Source organism: Heptranchias perlo, chromosome 24 (genome assembly GCF_035084215.1).
Source record: "Heptranchias perlo isolate sHepPer1 chromosome 24, sHepPer1.hap1, whole genome shotgun sequence".
Taxonomy (NCBI): domain Eukaryota; kingdom Metazoa; phylum Chordata; class Chondrichthyes; order Hexanchiformes; family Hexanchidae; genus Heptranchias; species Heptranchias perlo.
Genome location: NC_090348.1, coordinates 30,505,988 through 30,529,358, shown reverse-complemented (window position 1 = coordinate 30,529,358; position 23,371 = coordinate 30,505,988). Strand labels below are relative to the sequence as shown.

Below are 23,371 nucleotides of genomic sequence, written 5' to 3'. Positions count from 1 at the left end.
GCTTTGGACTATTGTGCATCCACCTCTCCCTTTGCCCATCCATTGGTGGTCGTGCCTCCAGCTGTCTGGGCCCTAAGCTCAGAAAATCCCTCCCTAAACCTCTGCGCCTCTCTTTTAAGGCGCTCCTTAAAACCTACCTTTTTGACCAATTTTTTAGTCACCCCTCCTAGTCTCTTCGACCTGGTGTCAATTTGTGTCTGATTAGGCTTCTGTGAAGTGCCTTCGGATGTTTTTCTATGTTGAAGGTGCTATATAAATGCAAGTAGTTGTTGTAGTATGTGAAAGTGAGAATAACTGGACTGCAGCCAAATCAAAAAACTTTCCAGATATTATACAGTGCCATATAAAACAAGGCAGCATGATTAGTTGTGCAATATAGATGTTCTTGCATATGTTCACAGGCTGTGAACACCAATCTCCTGACTGGGTCTCAGCCGAAGAAAGATTCAAGTGTATTTATGCTATTGGTATTGTACTTGTTTTCATTCCTGTCCCTGAGGTATTGCTGTACCATATGTGTAAGACCAAAGTTTGGGGACTCAAGTTATTCCCCCCATTTTGTATTATCCATAAAGGGGCGTCTTACATTACGCTGGATAATGGAGGTTCCATTGTCTATTTGTTCCAAAAGTGGTAGGTACTTTTCCTTTTACCTGATATTTTTAGCCGTAGAAATTATTTTAAATATAGGTTGCATAGGCAAATGAAATGTCACTTTGTTTTCAAGGGATTATTAATTGCATAAGTTAATAAATACTTTGTTAAAGATAATCAAGTCTCACAATTGTTAATTTAATTGGCTCTTATTTCATGGCCTGCAGTGTTTAAAGATGTCTATCCTCGATTATGAAGAATATCCCAAAGACAGAATCCTTTTACTGAAAGAGAAATTAATTTGTCGGGACTCGCAGATTTTTACTCTGCTATCTATACTGGGAGAGGTAATTTTTATTTTAAATAAATTGGCATTTAATTGAGGTAAAGGATATTTTTATGTATTGTGTTTAATGGTTTAAATTATGTCAGAAGAAAACAGTTTGCTTTGTTCTCTCTCTTCCCCTTTATTTTTTTCCTATTTTTGTTATTTTAACTTTACTTTTTTAAATTCTATTCTACCTGTCCATGTCTTTTTATTCTTTCCTGAGTGCTACTGCCTGTTTTGGAAGGGTGGGGATCCGCATTGAAAAATATGGCCTCTAATGAGGCCCTGCGGTCTGAAGATTGACATTGTATAATTGAAGCAACTAGTCAACTATTGTCAACCCCAGTCCATCACCTGCATCTCCATATCCTGGCAGTTGAATAGCCAATGGACACACCAATTCACTCACTGTGCCTTGAGGGTTATGTATGTTACCTGTTTTTCTGTTTAAATCTTTTCATTCCATTTTTTTAAACTCTTTTTCTTTTCTCCCTGGTTTCCTGGCCTATATTTATTCTTCAACCAACACCTAAAAACATATTATCTGGTCTTTATCATGTTGCTGTTTGTGGGACCTTGCTGTGCGCAAATTGGCTGCCGCATTTCCCACATTACAGCAGTGATTACGCTTCAAAAAAAGTACTTAATTTGCTGTAAAGCGCTTTGGGACGTCCTGAAAGGCGCTATATAAATGCAAGTCTTTTTTTAAACTATTTTAGTTTTCTCTCTTACATTTAATTTCTTTACATTTATACTCAATAATGAAAAATCTTACCCCCTCCCCCCAACCTAAATATTGGTTTGTGGTTCATTGTGCTCCGTACTTTGTGCTGGTTTTGGCCTGAAAGTGATGCATTTCAAATCAATTGAACTTCGACCCTAGCTGATTTGCGAAGTAAGGGGTTCAAAGCAGTTCCTTTTCTGGTGAACATTCTCTTTATTTTCTTTGCCTGCAGTGTAAATTTGCAAGACCACCTGTCTTCTTAAAAAAAAATACTCCATTGCAGTAACGCATGTGAAAAATCAGAAGCATTAAAGCATTTATGATGTTTTGAGAAAAACATGCCTTAAATATTTTAATAATTTTGAAAATATTTTATTCATCCTCCAGCCTCATCATTATAGTTACCCTTCCATTTTTCTGTACGGGCATACAGCCACAGGGAAAACCTATGTGACACAAACTTTGCTGAAGATATGGAAGGTAAGATGAAAAAAAAAACTCAATTTTTCACACAGGCTTACTACTGAGTGCAGTAACTTGGGAGCGGACCAGCTATAAAATATTGACTCACAGCATCAATTAAGTGGATTTCCAACAACAACTTGCATTTATATATGCCTTTGACTTAGAAAAATATCTCAAGGTGTTTCACTGAGTTCTGAAGCCCTGGAAAAGAATTAATTAAAGTAGGAGGCAGTGTGATGAGTCTCCATTTCCACACAGTAATGAAGAGTTTGCATAAGATAATATAATGTAATTTGAGTTTAGGAGGAACAAGAAAGGAAAATAGAGAAGAAAAGCTGCATTGGGTAGAGAGAGGTTGGAAGCTGGAATTGATAGAAGAAGAAGCGTTTTCAAGTGGTGCAAGAGAGATGTCAAAAAAGTCTGCCTAGCTGTGGTAGTTGTATTCAAGTCTTGGGCATACTTGGGATTTTTTGAGAGATTGAGAGTTGTTGAGGTGAAAAGTGGCGTTAAGGTATTGTTAGTTGAAAGTGTATTTTTCAGAAAATAGGGGTATATTGTACCCTGCAGAAATAAGCAATTAAACTGAAGATGTGAATGAGACTGGGTTATCTTTAATGCTGTATGTTTGCTTGATATTTCTTTGCAACTTATTTATTTTGCATTTAAAGTTTTTGACAGATTTTTAGGAATCTCTGGTTGTATTTAATGTGGAGTTCTGATGCTGATACCAGATTGATCACTTTTTCTGACTGTTTAAAGGTTGTAATTTGTTGCAATTGCCATTGAAGTCGCAATACAAGTAATTAATTGCAATTCCTCTTATATAGAAAAATTAACATGTGACATTTGGAAAACAAGCACAATCGTAACAACTGCAGGACTTGTATCAGATTTCACCGTAAGAAGTTGATGTAAGAAATCTACTGTAAAAATTGCATTGAATTTTTATACTCTATTCTAAGGCCAGGGATCAATAAATGTTCTTGTATAATGGGAGTTGCCATGATGAGTTTTTGATATGACTACAAATTTCAAACAGTAATAGTTTTTAAAATATAGTAGCTAAGAAAATTGAAGTTACTGCTTTCCTAGAGCAGAGATTGTATCATTGTTCATTTTGGTAGTGCAGCTCTTTCAATTTAGGAGAGAGGAGCAAAAAAGAATCGTATCGCGTTTAATCTCTCAGGATCACTTATCCCTCAGAAACCCCGTTCCTGTTGACTGATCATGGGATGAACTGACGACTGCTAAAAAGTCTGGCCCATATCATCCAATTCTCCCAGCTGAAAGAACGATGCTAGTGAGAAGTACTTGTTGAGATCTGAAGGGAGGTGAATATGAAGGACATGCAATTGTGTATAATGACTCCAATTTATCTGATGACTGAAGAAGACCTAATGAGTTACAAATGGCAGTTATAAAGGATATCTCTGACTGGAATAGACTAGTTGTCCCATGTGTTTCCCTTTTCTGTATTTTGTTATAAGAAGTGGGAATGATTTTGTTTCAATTAAAATATTTTTATTTAGCTTTAATGGTGATTATTTTGAGCTTTTTCTCCACTATTTCTTAGTGGCATAGAGTATTCCATTTGCAAGCCAAATATTATTACTTTTGTAAATCTCGGATCTAGTGTGCATATTTACCTGCGTAACTCTGTACAAAGTTTTTTTAAAAAAAGTTGTTGCTCGATTCAGTGCCTGTAAAGTACAGAAAGAAACAACTCATTTCTTCAGTAAAGAAGTAGTTGAGCCACAAAATCATGCAAATGTGTTAAATTCCACATCACACAAGTGTAGAGGCTGGTGGAAGCTTGGGGTGCTGGTACTGGGACTTGGGATCTTGATGGATGGAGGGAGCTGTAGTGGCCTGGTGGGAGATCGGAGTCTGGTGGGTAGCCTGAGTTGCAGTGGCTGATGGGTACACAGGATCATGAAGTGAGTAGGAGGTGAAGCGATCAGTGCCAGCTTGAGGTCCTGAGTGATCGGAGGAGTGCAATGGCCAGCACATTCCCTGCAGGTTTTTTCTGTTTGTGCAAATATTTGCTGTGTAAATAAGATGGATTTCATAATCCATTCCCCACACACCTGTAGCCCAAAAGTTGCCTTCATCCAGCACCCCTCACCAGAAGGTGAGGCCTTTGGCAGCTTCTTTCTCTAACACATCAGGCCACTTACCACCTCCCACCTGAAATGACCAGAGAGAGAGAGAGAGAGAGAGAAGCAGAAAAGGAAAAGAGGGAGGGAGGGAGATAGCAAAGCAGCAACATCAAGATGATAGAAATAGCCAAGCAAGAGCATATCCTCTGACTAACACTGAGATGTACTATTGGATTTAAAATAAATATATAAACTAATTACACAGGTAGGTGGTATCAGATCTGACCAATGTGAGTACTGTACACACATGGAAAAATAGAGAGGTAGCATTAAACAGCAGCTCCCACTGTCATTTGTGTATATTTGTAGCAACAACATGAATAAGAAAAGTTTTACAAATTTTTATCCAATTAAAGATAATTAGGAATGTCAGTTCAATATTGAATCCATTCAACGTCAGCCTTTGAGACATGACTATGCACATCTTAATTCTTACTCACAAGGTAGAATTGTTAAATTATACCCACTGACATTTACTGTGAAACCTGCAGTAATTCCTTTGGCTTTTTATACATTTAGTCAAACCAAGGTTACTGAAGAAAGGTTGATTTTCTAGAAAGAATGGTTTATTTTGTGTAGAAATAGATTAAAAGACATTATCTTAATATCAGTTCTCTGTTTATAGACTTTTATCAATTAGTGATGTTGATGCTCAATGATAACATTCATTTATCTAGCAATTTTATTTTCTTTGCAAACAAGCAAATGAAGAAATTGTACAATTTTAAAATGTGTAATTTTCTAGCTAACTTGGAGCTTTAATAAAGAATAGTTAGTACAACCCCTTTATTCTCACTTTCTTATCTCAGCCATTTTGCTGTTAGCTCAGCATTTTTTTGCAAAGAGGGAAAATCACTTGCATGAAGAAAATGAGCAAAGTCATCTGTCAAATGAATTGATGTCCTTTTAAAGGACTTTAATATAAGTCTGCTAACTCCTGCAAAATGAGCAGCTAAAGAAAAGTCAGCACCAAGGTAGATTTTGGTAGAGAAAGAAGTTTGTTTTCAAATCAATAATTTTTTTGCCTTATAGTATTATTCTGTAATTGCTTCCTGGTTTTAACAAATATATCTCTTAAAAGTTTATTTTTAAGAAAAATGAAGTATTAGTAACTCGTTGGTGTCTGGCTGCACATCTTTTACTTCTGGAAACTAAGGGCTACCACTACAAGAGGGTTAGGACACTAAACATATTAGACACCAAGGTCTGGAATTTCCTGCGCTAATCTGCCCCTAAATGTGTGAGACAGTGGATAAATTGAATCACAAGAGTCTCCCTGCCCCAGCCTCGATTTTTCTGCCCGTCACTACTGGAACTGCCGCTGGATTCCTTGCCTTGCCTCGTCCCTGCAAATGCCAGGGTTGGGGGGGGGGGGGGGGGGGTGGTGTTGGCCTAGGTTCCCAGCCTAATACCTTCTCACCCACTCCTCTTGCCGTCACTCCCCAGGACCGCCTGGTGAAAGTTGGCGGTAGACACAGAATAGCAGTGGCAATAGCCCCGAATGTTGTAAGTGGAGGGAGAGGGCCTAGTAGCGACTTCCTCTCCCTCTTTTTTGCCCAGATTGCTTACCTGCTGAAGGCCTTGGTATCAAAATGACTGCTGATCCAGGAAATGGGGCTAGGGCTGCAGGTTGGCTGCACCTGATCTTGTAAAGGCAAGAAATGGAAAATCCAGCCCCAAGTGTTGAAAGTAGTGTTAATAATGTATTAGTAGTTGTAGTGTAGTATATTCTGCTGTATTGTGATAATATATTAGGAGTACTTGCAGCTTGATGCATTCTGCTGATATTGTGGTTAATATACTGTCTTTGACTCTTCGCAGTTTCCCCATGTGATTGTGAACTGTGTGGAATGCTTTTCCTCCAGGATGCTTTTTGAACAAATACTTAACCAACTGCAGGGGCATTGGTTATCCCCTGAGAACGAATACTCTTCATGTTTGAAGTGTAACACTCTTAATGACTTTGCACTACTGTTTAAACAAGTGGTCCACGAGCAGAATTTGCACAATCAAACGGTCTACATTGTAAGTAAATGGTTACAAAATTACACTTTTTAGCTTCTTTTGAAATTAGCATGTAGGCTAGTTTGGCTGTGAATTAACTTCATTTTAAAACAAAATTCTTTCTTTTCCACCAATTTTTCCCCTTCCCCAACATGTGATTTCATGGATGCCCCCGTTGTGCCTGCCCTCCACGTGTGGTCCTGGTGTTGCAGGGTATTGTACTGTACAGGGCATCGTAGCCAGGTTCAAATCTGCCCTCACTTGATGCCGGCAGACACAATTCTTGCAGGGTTGGCAAAATACTGATCAGGAGTGAGAACCTGGGCTGACTTTTTTTCTTCCCTCCCTAATCAATTCTTGCTGAAGCCAATTATAATACTCCAGCTGTCTTCCAGAGAGCTAACCCAGTATAGGCCCCAGGATCTGAACTGGGGACTTTCCTCACCGAATGGCTCAGCTACTTACTGAGCCATTGAGGAGTTCCATAATCGCTGCATTTGTCAGCTTATCCGTTGGGTAGTCCTTGTTTTCATGTTCTCGTAATACTGAATTGACTTTCTCAATAGTGATTGTGCATATGAAAAGAAGGGTGAAAAAAGACTATCAGTGCTCACTGCCCGCCCCAACTGCTAGAAATGCCAACTCCTGGGAGGCTATAAAATAGAGCGGAAAAAAAACTGTAGGCAATTTCAAGAAAAACTGGGGAGGAATTTTCCAAACTCCATGAGGTAATCATAGTCCAGGATAACATGGGTACCATGACTTATCACTAAGCAAACCTAACTAACCCACTGACCCCGATACATCCCAATATCCTTTTCCTTCAGGAACTTAAGTAAATTCTTAAATGGCTATAGGTGCCTATACTTGCCTCACCCTCTGGTAACTGTTCCTGAGGGCAACAATCCTCTGAGAAAGGAAACGCTTCCTGGTATCTAACCTGAATCTTTGCCTACATATGCCGCCCCCCCCCCCCCCCCCCCCACCAGTCTTAATTGTTACTATCCATGTCAAGTATTTTATCTATATCTGCAAATTAAGCTCAGACAAATCAACCTCATTGCATATGTATTGTGGAAGGAGCGAGTGTGCTGGGCCAAATATTGTATATACTATGGAAATTATCATGTCGGCTAGTGCCGTACAGTATAAAGTGTGATTATGTGAATCAGTGGCTGAAATTTTGGTTTTCTCTTTCCCTTCTGAAAATTTGCATTTCCATTTAATGCTGCTCTTCTCTTGCGTCCCCCTTCCCTGTCTTGTCCCAAACACTATTCCTTGTGTTGAAAGACTTATTATGCATCATTTTATTCTAACTTTATTTCTTATGACTTCAAAACTGCGGAACTCCTCACCTTCCAATCCTACAATCGTCAGACTTTTAAGACGCAAACTTGATGTCGACTAATCACTACTTCTTGATTTGCCTTTTCTTTTACTCTTTTCAATCTATGGACCTTGACCCTTCACCTTGGGTTTCTTAATGTTAAAAAAAAAATCCTTTTTATGGTATCTAGTCTTTGCATAAAAATATTCTTTGAAAATTGCATAGTTATGAATGAAATGTTATGGATGGAAGATGCATATAAAGGAACAGTATTGACGACAGGGAAGTGTCTTGTGAAAATGCTCTATGAAAAAATTTAATGTATCCTTATTCAAGGTGTTGGACAAAGCAGAACAGTTAAGGGAAATGGATAGAAACCTGCTGCCAGGATTCCTGAGATTCCAAGAATTGGTATGTAGCTAGCTTCTTAATGGCTATTGTAACTACCTGAAACAGAATCACCACTGTACTATTCATTTATTAAAGTATTATTTCAAAGCTCTAAATTTCTCGAGCAAAATAACAGTATAATAAAAAAAGGTTGAATGCTTTGAACTGTCCATGTTGGATACTCATTGTATAAATATTATAAAGGTAAATTACTAATTTTGATGCTGAACGAAGTACATTCCTCTACCTGTGAGGAGATATATCTCTTCCTCTATACCAGCAGCCTGCTGAAAACCTACCATTTCAGGGGTGAAGACCAGAAGGGAACTGCTCAGCTGATGTGATGCATCTAATAATGAGGTGCTATCATAGTAACAGTAAATTCTTCCTGCATGCAAATCCTGAAGCCCCTAGCACTTTCAAAACAAAGTACATTTGTATAAACTACATAATTTTATCTTTGCCCTGTTGTTTGGCCAAGTATGAGTGAAGATTTGTGCAGGTCAGAGCCAGGAAACAACAACTGCTTTAAAGAATAATTTCTTCAGAGTTACTGCAGCTTTGGACAGGGACAGGGAGAGGGAGAATATTTGTTGTGCTGATACACAAACTCATTAGTGGCGATAGATATAGTCTGTGGGCTTGTGTTGTTACCTCAATATGATTTTCTTCAAGCTTAAACGTAGTTAGTAAATGCCTTGCTCCGCATGATAACTGGATTGATTTTGAAAATGAATTCATTTGATACGATATATTGGAGTTTCGCATATCTATAGATTTGTCCCTAATTCTCCACGCAGTTGTTAATTATATTCGGGTGGTGCGTATCAAGTGGGGACTCTCGTATCCATTTATATGAGAGCTTATCTAGGGGGTGCATGGTGGGTAATGTGGATCTCTGAATAAAGGCTTGGAAGCAACTAAAGACCAGGTTCTAATATTCTATCCTACACCATCTGGCTATGCAATTTATTACACAGTGTGTTCTTGATCTTGGCCAAACTTCTGTAGGGAAGTACAAAGCAGGGATCTGATAGATGGCTTCCCACTGGGAGGGAGAAAAATTGTAGTGTTAGGTTTCCCAAGGCATGTTTACACTCCTGCTGGCTAGTTGTAGAGCAGCATTGATGGAGTCAGGTCTCCATTCTGTCGTCTTAACCTTGGAAGTTGTATGGCACAAAGAAAGGAAGAAAGACTTGCATTTATAGAACGTCTTTCACAACCTCAGGACGTCCCAAAGTGCTTTACAGCAAATGAAGTACTATTGTAGTGTAAGAAACATGGCAGCCAATTTGTGCACAACAATGTCCCACAAACAGCAATGTGATGTCCACTTCCTAAGGCATCAAGAGGATAAGAAAAGTAAGTCACATGTAAAGCCTGATATAAAAAAAAATCTAAAATCATTGGATGGGACAGATCATAGTGTCAAGCAAACTTTAAAAAAATATACATTTTGCTATTTTCTCTGCTTCTCCTCTTTCTAATCTCACTACACTTGATAATCTGTTTTAGTGATGATGGCTGAGGGATAAATATTGGCCAGGACACCGGGAGAAAAACTCCTTCAAAATACTGCCTTGGGATCTTTCACGTCCACCTGAGAGGTCAGACAGGGCCTCGGTTTAACATCTCGTCCGAAAGTTGGCACCTCCAAGTGTAGTGAGATTAGAAAGAGGAGAAGCAGAGAAAATAGCAAAATGTATATTTTTTTAAAGTTTGCTTGACACTATGATCTGTCCCATCCAATGATTTTAGATTTTTTTTTATATCAGGCTTTACATGTGACTTACTTTTCTTATCCTCTTGATGCCTTAGGAAGTGGACATCCTGGGAACTATGCATTAGACTGCATTTAATCTTCTGTACTTAAACACCTTAATAAATTACTCCAGTGAAGGGGTTAGTGCTATTTTTTTAAGATTACTTTTCCTTGACTGTATTATTCTTTAGAGATTACTTATGAATAGCATTTTGATGCAAAGCCCCATACTTAAATAGCTAATGGCAGGAGTTTGTCTGCTAACTCCTGATGTTGACTAGCAGCAGCATTTAATTTCTCCAGCACTACAAGGAATGTTTCTTTTCATTTTAATGGGTGGATGTTAGGTTTTTCCCATAATTACAGAAAACAATTATTACGCTTAAAAACAAAAATATATTTATAAGATTTCTGCATCATTGTGAAATAATAACAGAAGATGCTGGGGATGGATTAAAAAATTGGCTGTACTGTAGAAAACAACAGGTTCTTGTTAGAGGTCTTAAGTTGGGAATGGGGGAGATATTGCGCTCGATTTTCGGACCTCCGAGCCGGCGGGTCCATGGCGGGGGGGCTCTGAAAATCGGGGATTTCCGGAGCCTGGCTCCAACCCGCCCACTTCCGGGTTCCCCAGTGACGCGCTTAGATACGTGGGACGCCCACCGGCAATTAAAGCTGGCGGGATCCCACTTAAACCAATTAAGTAGGTACTTCAGGTTGTTTGCAGACCTGATTGACATGATATTTTAGGAGGTGTGGGATTTTCACATCAACTGAGACTGTTTCCCGTACTGGGGGAAACACTCCCAGTTGAAATGGACGTGTTGCAGCCACCAGCCTGTGGCAGCTCCAAAGGTCCATTTGACAGGTTGGGGGGTGGGGGGAGACCCTCACTCATTGCAGGAGGCCACTCTGTCACTTTGGACAAAGTTTGGCCTCTACCATCCTCCTCCTAACACAAAAATTCATAAACTAGCACACTTACCCCGGTGTGCAGACACATTTACCTACCTTGCAGACCCCCTCAAACGTACATCTTGCGGATGGGGGCCGCCATAGCTGCAGTCATGACCTCCTCGGAGGACGAACAGCATCACCAGCCTCGCCGGCCACGCCGTCCACCTCTGACACATGGAGTTCCACAACACAGTGCTGTGACATATCCACCTGCACAGCAGGAGGGAGGGCAACCACAGAGAGAGATGCGTCGCAGAAGGCACTACCCTCCCCACAGGGTCCACAGACCAATGCTCAGCTTCCTGGACCTCTCTGAGCAGCAGTGCATACTGAGGCTCAGAGTCACTCGACATGTAGTCGTGGACATCTGCAGCCTCCTTCATGCCGAGCTGCTCCCGGCTGGCTCTAGCACCATCTTCTTACCTGTCGCTGTCAAGGTCACCACTGCCCTCAACAGCTTCTCCTCCGGGTCCTTCCAGGGTGCCACCGGGGACATCGCCGACGTCTGCACACAAGAGCCCTGCAAATACACTACGCTCGCTCTGCAGTGACACAATGGGTGGCATCAGTTGTGGGTCTTCATAGTGATCCTCAGGAAAGGGCATTATTGCACAAACCAGACAAGATTTGCAAAGACGTGGCAGTAGTGGTGACAATATAATATGTAATGTGAGTTGATCAGAAATGAAATGTAAGTAAAAAACCATGACAAACCCTCACACACCCTTGTGCATCCCCTTCATGCTCACGACATGTTTGCCTTACGCTTCCTACTGTACATATGTGATGCATGTCCTGTGGCAGCAGCACAGGTAGTGGCAGGTTGAGTGAGGCTGACTGTGAAAGAGATGCATGAGAGGGTGAGTATGAGATAGAGTCATGAGATTGTATGAGGATTGGGTTGAGTGGTAATGGTGGGATGAGTACTGGCGAGGTGAGTAAGTGCAGGTAAGATGAGAATGAGCTTTGAGTGGGTGTGAGGAGTGACGTGATAGAGTAGTGTTGGCAGTGCAGAAGGAGATGTGGGGTGGGGGCGGTAATGTGGCAGACAGAGTGTAGGGGAATGAGTAAGTGTACTCACTTCGGCTGACCTACTGAGGTCATTGAAGCGCCTCCTGCACTGTATGCAGGTGCGCAATATGTTGGTGGTGCTGGTGACCTCCTCTGCCACCTTGAGCCAGGCCTCTGTGGTGGCAGAGGCAGGCCACTTCCTCCCATCCGCTGGGGAGAAGATCTCTGTCCTCCCCCTCCACCTCACCCCATCCAATAAGACCTGGAGTGAGGCATCATTAAACCTGGGAGCAGCCTTTCCCCTTGGCTGCTCCATGCTGTAATTTTGTATATTTTCTGCAGCATCAGTCAGTGGGGGACTGCTCCTTTAAATAGGGCTCCTCCAGTTGACAGCCTATGATGCGGCTGTGCAGTCCGCCCGCTGCGCAGCTTTCCAGCGTGAAACCCGGAAGCCAAGGTAAGTACCTTCAATTAAGCTGCGATTGCGTGCAGAGCACCCCGATTTCACTGGGCGCGTTACCCACGCGCCCAGTCGACCCTCCGCTGCCAACCCGCCTCCCTCCTAATATCGTGGGGTCCCCTGAGGATTGGTTTTGGGACAATTGCTGTTTTTTATTACATTAATAACTTGGTTTCAGAAACTCCAATGCAATTTGGCAATATATGCAGATGATATCAAACTAGAAGGGGAGTGGAATTGAAGGAAGCCGCTCAGAAATTACAAATTAAATTGGACAAAATATGTAAGTGGGCAGAACAATAGCAGGTGAAGTTTAATGCAGACATGTAAAGTACTGCACATAGGAAAAATGGATGAGACATGTACTTCATGAATAATGTTGAAATAGCCAAGAATGAAGTTGAAAGAGACCTAGGAGTCCTAGTGGACTTGACGCTCAACGTGTTCAACTAACGCAGAACAACAATCAACAAAAAACAATAGAATGTTGAATTATATCACCAGAACAATAGACTACAAGTCAAGAAGTCATGATCAATCTGTACAGTGCTCTGGTAAGACCATACCTTGAGTACAATGTCCAGTTCTGGTCACTTGAGACGCAAAGGAGACATTCAAGCATTGGAGGCAGTACAGTTTTAGAACCACCAGGCTGATCCCTAGGGCTCGATTTTGGCGTCGTGTTTCCGGCGGGTTCCCAGCGGGATGGCCCCGAAAATCCCGATATCCGGTCACGTGACCGGATCGCGACGAAATCCTGGCCACTTCCGGGTACCGCACTGACGTGCGGGGCTGCGCGCGCAAGCCCCGCTGGTGGGAATCCCGCAGGCAATTAAAGCCAGCGGGGTTCCACTTGAGAGTACTTACCTTGCTTGTTGAGGTCAGTTAATGAGCTGAAGCAGCTGTCAAAAGAGGAAGTGTGGGATTTTAGGTTCAAGGCACGTGAGTTTCCCACACTGGGGGAAACAGTCCCTCCTCAACCAGGCGTGTTGCAGCCTGTGGCAGGTGCCAAGGTGCACTCCACGGGGGAGAGCTCTCACCCACGCAGGAGGCCACCGCGTCACATAGGGCAACCCCTGCCCTCCACCACCCCCCGCCAAGCCAGAGGACAGACCGACACGAAACCGCAGCCCTAGAGCGAGGAACCACCCACCTACCCTGCACAACCCCTCAGACCAACACCTGCCAGATGGGTGGTGCGTTGACATCGTCGGAGGACGAACAGCATGACCAGCCCCAGCAGCCTCGCAGTCCACGCTGTCCGCCTCGGAGACGTGGGGCCCCCCAACACGGTGCGGTGGCACACCCACCTGCACAGCAGGAGGGAGGGCAACCACAGAGAGAGATGCGTCGCAGGAGGCACTACCCTCCGCACAGGGTGTACAGAGCGAGGCTCAGCTTCATGGACCTCTCCGAGGAGCAGTGCATACGTCGGCTCAGAGTCAATCGCCAGGTAGTCGCCGACATCTGCAGCCTCCTTAACGACGAGCTGCTCCCTGATGGACCAAGCAGCATCTTCTTACCTGTCGCCGTCAAAGTCACCACTGCCCTCAACTTCTTCGCATCCGGTTCCTTCCAGGGTGCCACCGGGGACATCACCGGGGTCTGTCAGTCCTCTGCACACAAGTGCATAAGGCAGGTCACCGATGGGTTGTTCCGCACGGCCTCGCACTACATCAACTTCGCCATGGACGAGCGCAGCCAGATGGAGAGGGCGGTTGGATTCCATGCCATGGCCGGCTTCCCACGGGTGCAGGGTGTAATCGACTGCACCCACATCGCAATACGGGCACCTCCGCATGAGCCAGGGCTGTTCATCAACAGGAAGGGGTATCACTCCATGAACGCCCAGCTCATCTGTGACCACCGCCAGAGATTCCTACACGTGTGCGCCAGATACCCCGGCAGCTGCCACGATGCCTTCGTCCTCAGGGAGTCCGCTGTCCCGCCCATCCTGCAGGCACCCAACGCCGGCAACGGCTGGCTCCTCGGCGACAAGGGGTATCCCCTACACACGTGGCTCATGACACCTCTGAGGAACCCCATCACCGAGTCGGAGCGTTGGTACAATGACAGCCACACTGCTACCAGGTCTACAATTGAGCAGACCATAGGGCTTCTCAAGATGCGCTTCAGGTGCCTTGATCGTTCTGGGGGAGCGCTGCAATACACACCATTCAGAGTGGGACGAATCATAGTTGTCTGCTGTGCCCTGCACAACATGGCCCAACAGAGAGGGGTGCCGCTGGAGGAGGCCCCATCCACACCCGCCACCCACATTGAGGACGGCGAGGGCGAGGAGGAGGAGGAGGAGACGGACGCGCCAGAGGATAGTGGACGACCCATGCGCCGAACCACGACTCACCGGGATGGTCGCCGGGCCAGGGAGGCACTCATACGTCAACGGTTCTCCTAGAGTCAGACACTGCGAGGCGCTCGCATCTCCTCACCTGCACATGCGAGCGGCCATACCAGCCCCCTCCACTGAAGACTGTTGCCAGTACTCCTGCACCCACAGCAGTGTGCCCAATGGGCGGCAGCAGGTGCTCGCCGTCATGATGGCCTCCACGGAACGCACCTATTGCACAGGCCGCGGAAGAATGGACGAGAGGTGGCAGGAGTGGTGAGAATAGAGTATTTAATATCTCCAATGTGACATGATATAAAAAAAATGAACAAATTAATAGACACCCTGGTGTATTCCCTTTGTGATTATAACGCCTTTGCCTTTCTTTTCCGGGTACCCCTACGTGGTGCTACCCCTGTGGCTCCAGCAGAGGTAGTGGCAGGTTGCTCGTGTTCTCGCCTTGACCGGGTAGATGCTTTTGGCGGCCCTTGGGTTTCGGTGCCCGTGACGGCACCTCCACAGACTGCTCCTCCTGCACCGGGGCAGGGGCAGACTCGGCCACCTGGAGAGGAGGCACCATTGCGGGTACTGGTTGAGAGGTGGGCGACGGGTGGGACGTGGGGGCGCCTTGAGAAGCGTCCCCGCTTCCATGTCCCCGGTCACCATCATCCCTCTCGTGGCCTCGGCCCACATCACCCCTTCCACCCTGCTGGACGGCAGTTTGGATGGCATGTGTGAGGCCTTGCAAGGCCACCCCTAGTGTATCCGTCAGCCTGTTGATGGCGGCGGAATGTTGCTCACCCTGAATCCGTACAGACGTTGTCAGGGCCTGCAAGGACTCGATCTGGAGCTGTGCGTGACGCTCGAGGGAGGCCAGACAGTCCCGCACCTACCCGCGACACTGTGTCGCCGGTACCCTCCTGTGCCTGCGCCACCAATGCCCGCATGCAGGAGTTGGACTCCTCCATCACCTGCGCTATTGTGGACAATGCGCGCGGCACCTCTCCCATTACCTCAGCAATTAGCTGGTGCCCCTCGACGACTCTCCTTTTCACTGGTGGCCCCCTGGGTTCAGCATCTGGGTCCGGCTGAGCAGAGCCTGGAGATGAGTGCTCCCTCCGTCGCGGACCCTCCGCGGCTGCCCCTGCCACCAGGGTCACTCGTGCGCGGTGACTCACCAAGTGCTACCCCAACTAGTTGGCGAGGGGGACCCACCGAGGTGCGTGTCTCTGCGCTGGTGGATGGTTGGCTCTGATGTGACGATGCACCCTCAGAGACCGCCATGTCCTCTGAGGAATCGCCCTCCTCGATCGCTTCACACACAGACGGACCTGCAAGAGAACAGAGGGCACTTTGAAGCATGTGGACCGACTTGACGGTGCGCCTGATGGCAGGTGATGATACGGTCACTCGCGATCATGGGTGTTGAGTGTCAGCTTTCCCTTACCGGCCGTTTCGGCAGCGACACACTCGCCATCAGCCACCGACAGGCAATGTCGCGTGCGGGCGAGGTTGAGCGCCTCCACCTCGGCGTCGGTGAGCTCCACCACTTGCGGCGGGCCACCTCTGGTGCGTGCCCTTTCGCGATTGTTCTTGCTCCTCTTCTCCTGTGAAGGCAAAACACAGATGTGTGAGTGGGTGCGTATTGCATCGTGAGACGCATCGAGCATCGGTGTGGTTGGGTTGAGCGTGGCGCAGATGGATGGGAGGATGCGTGTGCCACGTGCCCATCCCATTGCATGGGGATTGGGGTGTGTGGTAGTGTTCGGGTGGGGTCAGGGACGGTGGGTACTTGCGTGCATGGCGAGGATGGTGAATGAGTGGCTGTGAGGATTGCTGATGGAGCGCAGTGGTGGCTGTGCAGGAGGGGTTGTGATCTGTTTGGCGTGATGGTGGGGACGGGATGTGGGAGGGTGCGTTGGTGTACTCACCTTGCCAGACCTAGTCAGGTCATTGAAGCGCTTGCGGCACTGCTCCCAAGTCCTTGGGGTGTTGCCCCTGCTGCTCACCTCCGCCGCCACCTCTGCCCATGCCTTCCTGGTGGCGGCGGCAGGGAACTTGCGTCCATCTTCTGGGAAGAGCGTGTCCCTCCTCCTCCTCACGCCCTCCAGCATCAGCTGCAGCGCTAGGTCGGAAAAACGGGGCGCAGCCTTTCCCCTTGGCTGAGCCATCGTCAGAAACCTACTGATTGCAGCAGGAGGGGCTTTGGGAGACTGCCCCTTTAAGTGGAGCTCCTACATCGCGTCGACGGCACTGCGCATGCGCAGCCGGCCGGCATGCAGCTGGGGAGCGGAGAACCCGGAAGCAGGGCTTAATCGGTCCAATTATCCCGCGATCGCGTGGGGGACGCACGCGATTAGCCGTCCGCGTTTTCCACGCTCCCGGAGGACCACCCGCTGGGAACCCGCAGGCCTGCTAAATTCGAGCCCCTTGTGTCAGAAGTCTGAGTTATGAGGAAAGATCGAAGAAACTTGGACTTTTCAACCTTGAAAGGAGATATCTAAGAGGGTGATCTTATTGAAGTATACAAGATAATTAACAGTATGGAAAGTGACTTTAAATTATGTGAGGGGGACAAAGGTCACAGATGAAGCTACGAGTAGTGGGAAGAGAACTTTTTTTAATGTATGGTTTGGAACCCTTATTGGGTTTAGCAGTGTATCTCAGGTGGTGAATCTATTCCAGGCAATTCAAGATAATGTACCACCTATTTATGTAGAAACTAAGCACAAACTTCCTATATTTTCCAAGATAAAGGAAAAATGCTTCTTATTACAATTTCTCGGCAGTGTTTTTATTAAGTGTGGTATGTCCTTTATAAGTTTGTTTCTCAAATTCAGCTGTTGAACTTCAGAGTGTTAACAAAAAGCTGGTATTTATTATGCTACAAGGTATATAAGAAATATATGGTTCAGAATTGATAAACTGCTTTGTTCTGCAGTTAATCGGTGCCTGATCTAGAGTGTCACATACAACTAACTGTTGTATGTGACCCCAGTAATCGGGCTGTCAGATTTCCATTAAAGTGAGTAAATGCAGCACTGCGCATTCTGTTATTTAGGACCTCACAGCTGTCCTTTGCATTGATGGTTAAGCTCTTCAAATAGCCTGAAAATATCTTGATACGATTACTCAACATTCAGAAGTGTTTATCGCTGATGCCACTTAAATCTAATTTTTAATGACTTTTGAGAAATGCCTGAATATTTTTCATTTCAATAGACATTGATGGTACCTTTTGTGCTGCTTATGATGTGTGGCCTTCTCTGGCTTCTATTTGCAGTTATCAGATGTGTGGTGAAAGTGGAATACTAATCTAAGTAAGCTATTTTAATGTACAGCAGCCAGTGCCATAAAAACTTGGTAGATTATATGGTTCAACAAGATGATCCTTCCAACCATGACTGAGGAATTCCATTACAAAGTGAAAATTGTTCTGGGGCAATCAAAAAATTAGCATAACATTTGAAAAATTTTTTTTTTAGAATGCGGGGGCCTGAACCTGAGATTGCAAGAATATACTGGACAATACTTTGTGGTTATATGGATTGAAGATATTACACTGGATTTTTCAAATAAGACTTTCAGATGAAGAATTTCCAAATTGTCACTTTTAAAGGGGAGCTCGTTTCAGTCCTAATACAATTTACATTATCAACAATATATAATTTGTTTTTAACAGGCATTACACTTACAATTACTCATTTTCAATGTAAGTAGTACCCTTGTTACTGTTAACCTGTTGGTACAAGTTAGGTACATTGAATAATGTTTTGAATCCTGGACACAATCGAGTGCTCTAGCTTCCTCTGAAGCTCAGAGCACCACTGTTTTAAGTACTGCACATGCGTAGTGGTGCATTGGATTTCAGGGAAAGCTGAAGTGTTCAGTATGTGTGGTCAGTATAACTTGGGTATAAACCTGTTACATCCATCTACTGACTCAAAAAATGAACTTGAGGTAGCAGATATAAATGGTTCCAATGTGTGCCAAGCTGTTGCATGCATTGGATTATATGGATTTTAGACTGGGAGCTAGTTCAACGTTACCATCAGACCAGGACTTTAGGTGGATATCAGAATCAACGTAATAGAGGAGTTATTTTGAACTTTGCATGTCTATATTTAGTTTTTTTTTCTTAGTAATTATGCCACTACAGGTGGTGCAAAAGTTCTAATCCTAGGATTCTGATAATCCAAACAGTTCAAGAAGTACCATTGTTTAGATAACTGAATGATTGATTAAAATAATTGATCATGTATTAATTAAAAGGGTGCTTGAAAAGATGGTGGAAGCAGATTCAATAGTAACTTCCAATGGGGAATTAGGTATGTACTTGAAGGAAAGGAAAAATTTGCAGGACTATGGGGAAAGTGCAGGGTTATGGGACTAATTGGTTAGGCATGATGGGCCGAAAGGCTTCCTTTTGTGTTATAAGATTCTATGATCTTGTGAATTCCAATGCTGTATTGCAATGAAGAATATTAACTTGCCGTAAGAAATTATATACATAAGTGAAATAATTATACATAGCATACTGAGACACACAGTCAGTTTGGATAAGTATAACACCACGCATTTATAAAGTGCCTTTAATGTAGAAAAACATTTCAAGACACTTCACAGAATCAGAGAAAAATGGATGCCGAGCCAATGAAGGAAATATTAAGAAGGATGATCAAAGCATGGTCAAAGAGGGTAGGTGTAAAGGAATGACTTAAAGGAGAAGAGGGAGGCGCAGAGACAGAGAGGTTTAGGCAGGGAATTCCAGAGCGTAGGACCAAGACGGTTGATGGCACAGCTACCAATGGTGGTTGCTCTGAAGATCTAAATTATAAGGAACAATCCCATGTCCCACAGAGTGGCTTCATTGCAAACAACATGGATAAAGCTGCAGATCAACTAAAGGACTGCTCTGGTGCTTGGAGCATGTTTTTCCAGGATCAGGCAGGGTCTCCTCAGCTCATAGTATCCCTTGCTGGGGTAAAGCTGCTCCTTTACTACCCTCGAGACTGTCTGAAGTTACGCCTCTGGCTGTTTGCGATACCTTGCTGGAAGGTCTGCAGGTTGGTGTTAAAATTGATATTAGAGAAAAGAAACATGGTTCTCTTATATAATGGGACTAATAGGTGCCTCCAACACGTTCCTTCCTCTTTAGGAATAAATTGAGTAATGACTAGACACTTTTTAAAATTAAATGTGAATTTTAATAGTATCACCTTTTGTCTCATTCACAGACTGAAGAAAATGTAACTGTTATTTTCCTTAGCGAGATTGTCTGGGAAAAATTTCGACCAGATACAGGCTGCTTTGAGCCTTTAACATTGCATTTCCCTGACTACAGCAAAGGTAAAATGTCACTATTTACAGTTTTCATTCTTTGACTAGCAGTATCATACAGTAACACTATAGAAAAAAAATCAATGAATACATATGTTAATACAAGTTGTTAAATTTATTATTGCATGAAACAAACTTTTATCCTTTTTGTTTTCAATCGCTACAGTTTAATAAATTGAAATTCTACATTGATTTTTTTTTCAAAATGAGTTGGTGAGCCCATCTGATCTTTTTTCACCCTAATATTTCTTCTGTTCTTAGCCTTACAATTAACATTCAGCTAATTTGGTCCACATAATAAAAGGTGGTGAGTAAGCAGGTAGGATCTATACTTTTAATATCTGCACTCCACCAAACAGATGAGATGCCCAATCCTCAGAATAACTTGACTGAGTACTAAGCACTTTAGAAATGGCAAGCAACCGTTGAACTTGAATTAGAAATTACAGGTTTGCAAAGGTTTCTAATGACAAAATCACTGCTTTTTTAAATGTGATGTGGAGATGCCGGTGATGGACTGGGGTTGACAATTGTAAACAATTTTACAACACCAAGTTATAGTCCAGCAATTTTATTTTAAATTCACAAGCTTTCGGAGGCTACCTCCTTCCTCAGGTGAACGATGTGGAAATGAAATCCTCGAAATGAAGTCGCATTTATAATTCACAGAACAATGCTTGGTGATTACAGACAGTTTTTTCAACTGCCCGTTGCCAAGGCAATCAGTGTGCAGACAGACAGGTGTTACCTGCCAGGTCTCAGAATATACAAATCACCAAAAAAAAACAACAAACAAAAAAAAACAGATAGAGAGGTAGAAACATAGAAAAGACAGCAACTGACCCGTTATATTAAAAACAGATAACATTTGTTCGCTGGTGGGGTAACGTGTAGCGTGACATGAACCCAAGATCCCGGTTGAGGCCGTCCTCATGGGTGCGGAACTTGGCAATCAATTTCTGCTCGACGATTTTGCGTTGTCGTGTGTCTCGAAGGCCGCCTTGGAGTACGCTTACCCGAAGGTCGGTGGCTGAATGTCCTTGACTGCTGAAGTGTTCCCCGACTGGGAGGGAACCCTCCTGTTTGGCGATTGTTGCGCGGTGTCCGTTCATCCGTTGTCGCAGTGTCTGCATGATCTCGCCAATGTACCATGCTCTGGGGCATCCTTTCCTGCAACGTATGAGGTAGACAACGTTGGCCGAGTCACAGGAGTATGAACCATGCACCTGGTGGGTGGTGTCCTCTCGTGTGATGGTGGTATCTGTGTCGATGATCTGGCATGTCTTGCAGAGGTTACCGTGGCAGGGTTGTGTGGTGTCGTGGACGCTGTTCTCTTGAAAGCTAGGTAATTTGCTGCGAACGATGGTCTGTTTGAGGTTGGGTGGCTGTTTAAAGGCGAGTAGTGGAGGTGTGGGGATGGCCATAGCGAGGTGTTCATTGTCATTGATGACATGTTGAAGGCTGCGGAGAACATGGCGTAGTTTCTCCGCTCCGGGGAAGTACTGGACGACAAAGGGTACTCTGTTGGTTGCGTCCCGTGTTAGTCTCCTGAGGAGGTCTATGCGATTTTTTGCTGTGGCCCGTCGGAACTGTCGATCGATGAGTCGAGCGTCATATCCCGTTCTTACTAGGGCGTCTTTCAGCGTCTGTAGGTGTCCATCGCGTTCCTCCTCGTCTGAGCAGACCCTGTGTATTCGCAGGGCCTGTCCATAGGGGATGGCCTCTTTGACGTGGTTAGGGTGGAAGCTGGAAAAGTGGAGCATCGTGAGGTTGTCCGTGGGCTTGCGGTAGAGTGAGGTGCTGAGGTGCCCGTCTTTGATGGAGATTCGTGTGTCCAAGAAAGAAACTGATTCTGAGGAGTAGTCCATGGTGAGCTTGATGGTGGGATGGAACTTGTTGATGTTATCGTGTAGTCTCTTCAGTGATTCTTCGCCGTGGGTCCATAGAAAGAAAATGTCGTCGATGTATCTGGTGTATAGTGTTGGTTGGAGGTATTGTGCAGTGAAGAAGTCCTGCTCGAACTTGTGCATGAAAATGTTGGCGTATTGGGGTGCGAATTTGGTCCCCATGGCTGTTCCGTGTGTTTGGGTAAAGAACTGGTTATTGAAGGTGAAGACATTGTGATCCAGGATGAAGCGGATGTGTTGTAGGATGGCGTCCGGAGATTGGCTGTTGTTGGTGTTGAGTATTGATGCTGTTGCAGCGATGCCGTCATCGTGGGGGATACTGGTGTATAGTGCCGAGACGTCCATCGTGGTGAGAAGTGTTCCTGGTTCAACTGGTCCGTGGGTACTGAGTTTTTGTAGGAAGTCTGTAGTGTCGCGACAGAAGCTGGGGGTTCCCTGCACGATGGGTTTCAGGATGCCCTCGATGTATCCAGAGAGGTTCTCACACAGGGTTCCGTTGCCTGATACGATAGGACGTCCGGGTGTGTTGGCTTTGTGTATCTTTGGGAGGCAGTAGAAGTCTCCCACGCGGGGAGTACGTGGGATGAGAGTGGTTGGATGCTTTGAAGGTCTGGATCGAAGGTCTTGATCAGTTTGTTGAGCTGGTGGGTGTGTTCTTTGGTCGGGTCTGCGGGTAACCGTCTGTAGTGTTCCTGGTTGTCCAGTTGTCGGTATGCTTCTTTGCAATAGTCCGTTCTGTTCTGTATGACTATGGCTCCTCCTTTGTCCGCTGGTTTGATGACGATGTTGCGGTTGGTCTTGAGAGCGTTGATGGCGTTGCGTTGTGCTCGGGTGACATTCTGGACTGTCTTCTGAGTGCGGCTGATGAATCTGGCATTGACGCATTTCCTGACAGCTTGAGCATACATGTCCAGCTGAGGGCAGCGACCCTCTGGAGGAGTCCAGTTTGACTCTTTCCTCTTCGGTTGCTGTACCGCGGATCCCTCTGTCTGCTGTTCCGGATTGTCGATTGTCTCATTGGGTTCGCTGCTGAAATTTTGTGGTTTGTGGTAGAATTCCCGGAGCCTCATTCTCCTGATGAATTCCTCTGTGTCTGCCGCGAGACTAGTGGGGCCCATTTTGGTAGTGGGGCAGAAATTGAGCCCTCGTCTAATTACATCACCACATTTTAAATGTGGTGATGTAATTAGACTGTCGCTTTTTAATATCTTATAGTTGAATTCAAACAACTTAGTTTTATTATCATGTTTGGTGAAAATATTTAACACTGACAAAATTCAGGAATACAGGATGAACATATAGTCCTCTGCAGAGGAAGATACAGGAGGAATACGTTCTTGCAGATCGACAACAAAAAGAGGAAACTGTTACACAGCATTGCTTTGTACTTGGATTCAGTTACATTTCCTTGCATATGATAATTTTTCAATATCCTTGAAAATTAAACACTGTGTTCCAGAAAATACTGACTGGACCTGGTGGAATTATCCTCTTTGGTTTACATTTTCCTCTTATTTAGAGCTTAATTAGGATATTGTGGGAAATTCGGGCCACGTTGTGCCAGTCTCATCTAAGCCTGGAAGGCTTTAGAGTTCT

At 44.7% G+C, this 23,371-nt stretch overlaps 1 protein-coding gene across 2 annotated transcripts in view; it reads left to right on the top strand.

Annotated features, from left to right (window-relative positions):
* orc5 (origin recognition complex, subunit 5) overlaps positions 1–23,371 on the top strand; it is a 110,132-nt gene that overhangs the window by 2,368 nt on the left and 84,393 nt on the right. Inside the window, exons 2-6 of one of the 2 annotated variants that reach the window (XM_068005375.1) lie at positions 822–941; positions 2,034–2,126; positions 6,092–6,295; positions 7,938–8,012; positions 19,766–19,877. In XM_068005375.1, coding sequence (XP_067861476.1) covers positions 831–941; positions 2,034–2,126; positions 6,092–6,295; positions 7,938–8,012; positions 19,766–19,877 — 595 coding nt within the window. In that variant the 5' untranslated portion in view covers positions 822–830. Of the gene's footprint in view, positions 1–821; positions 942–2,033; positions 2,127–6,091; positions 6,296–7,937; positions 8,013–19,765; positions 19,878–23,371 lie in introns of those variants that run through there. The other variant, XM_068005376.1, reaches the window with a different exon arrangement.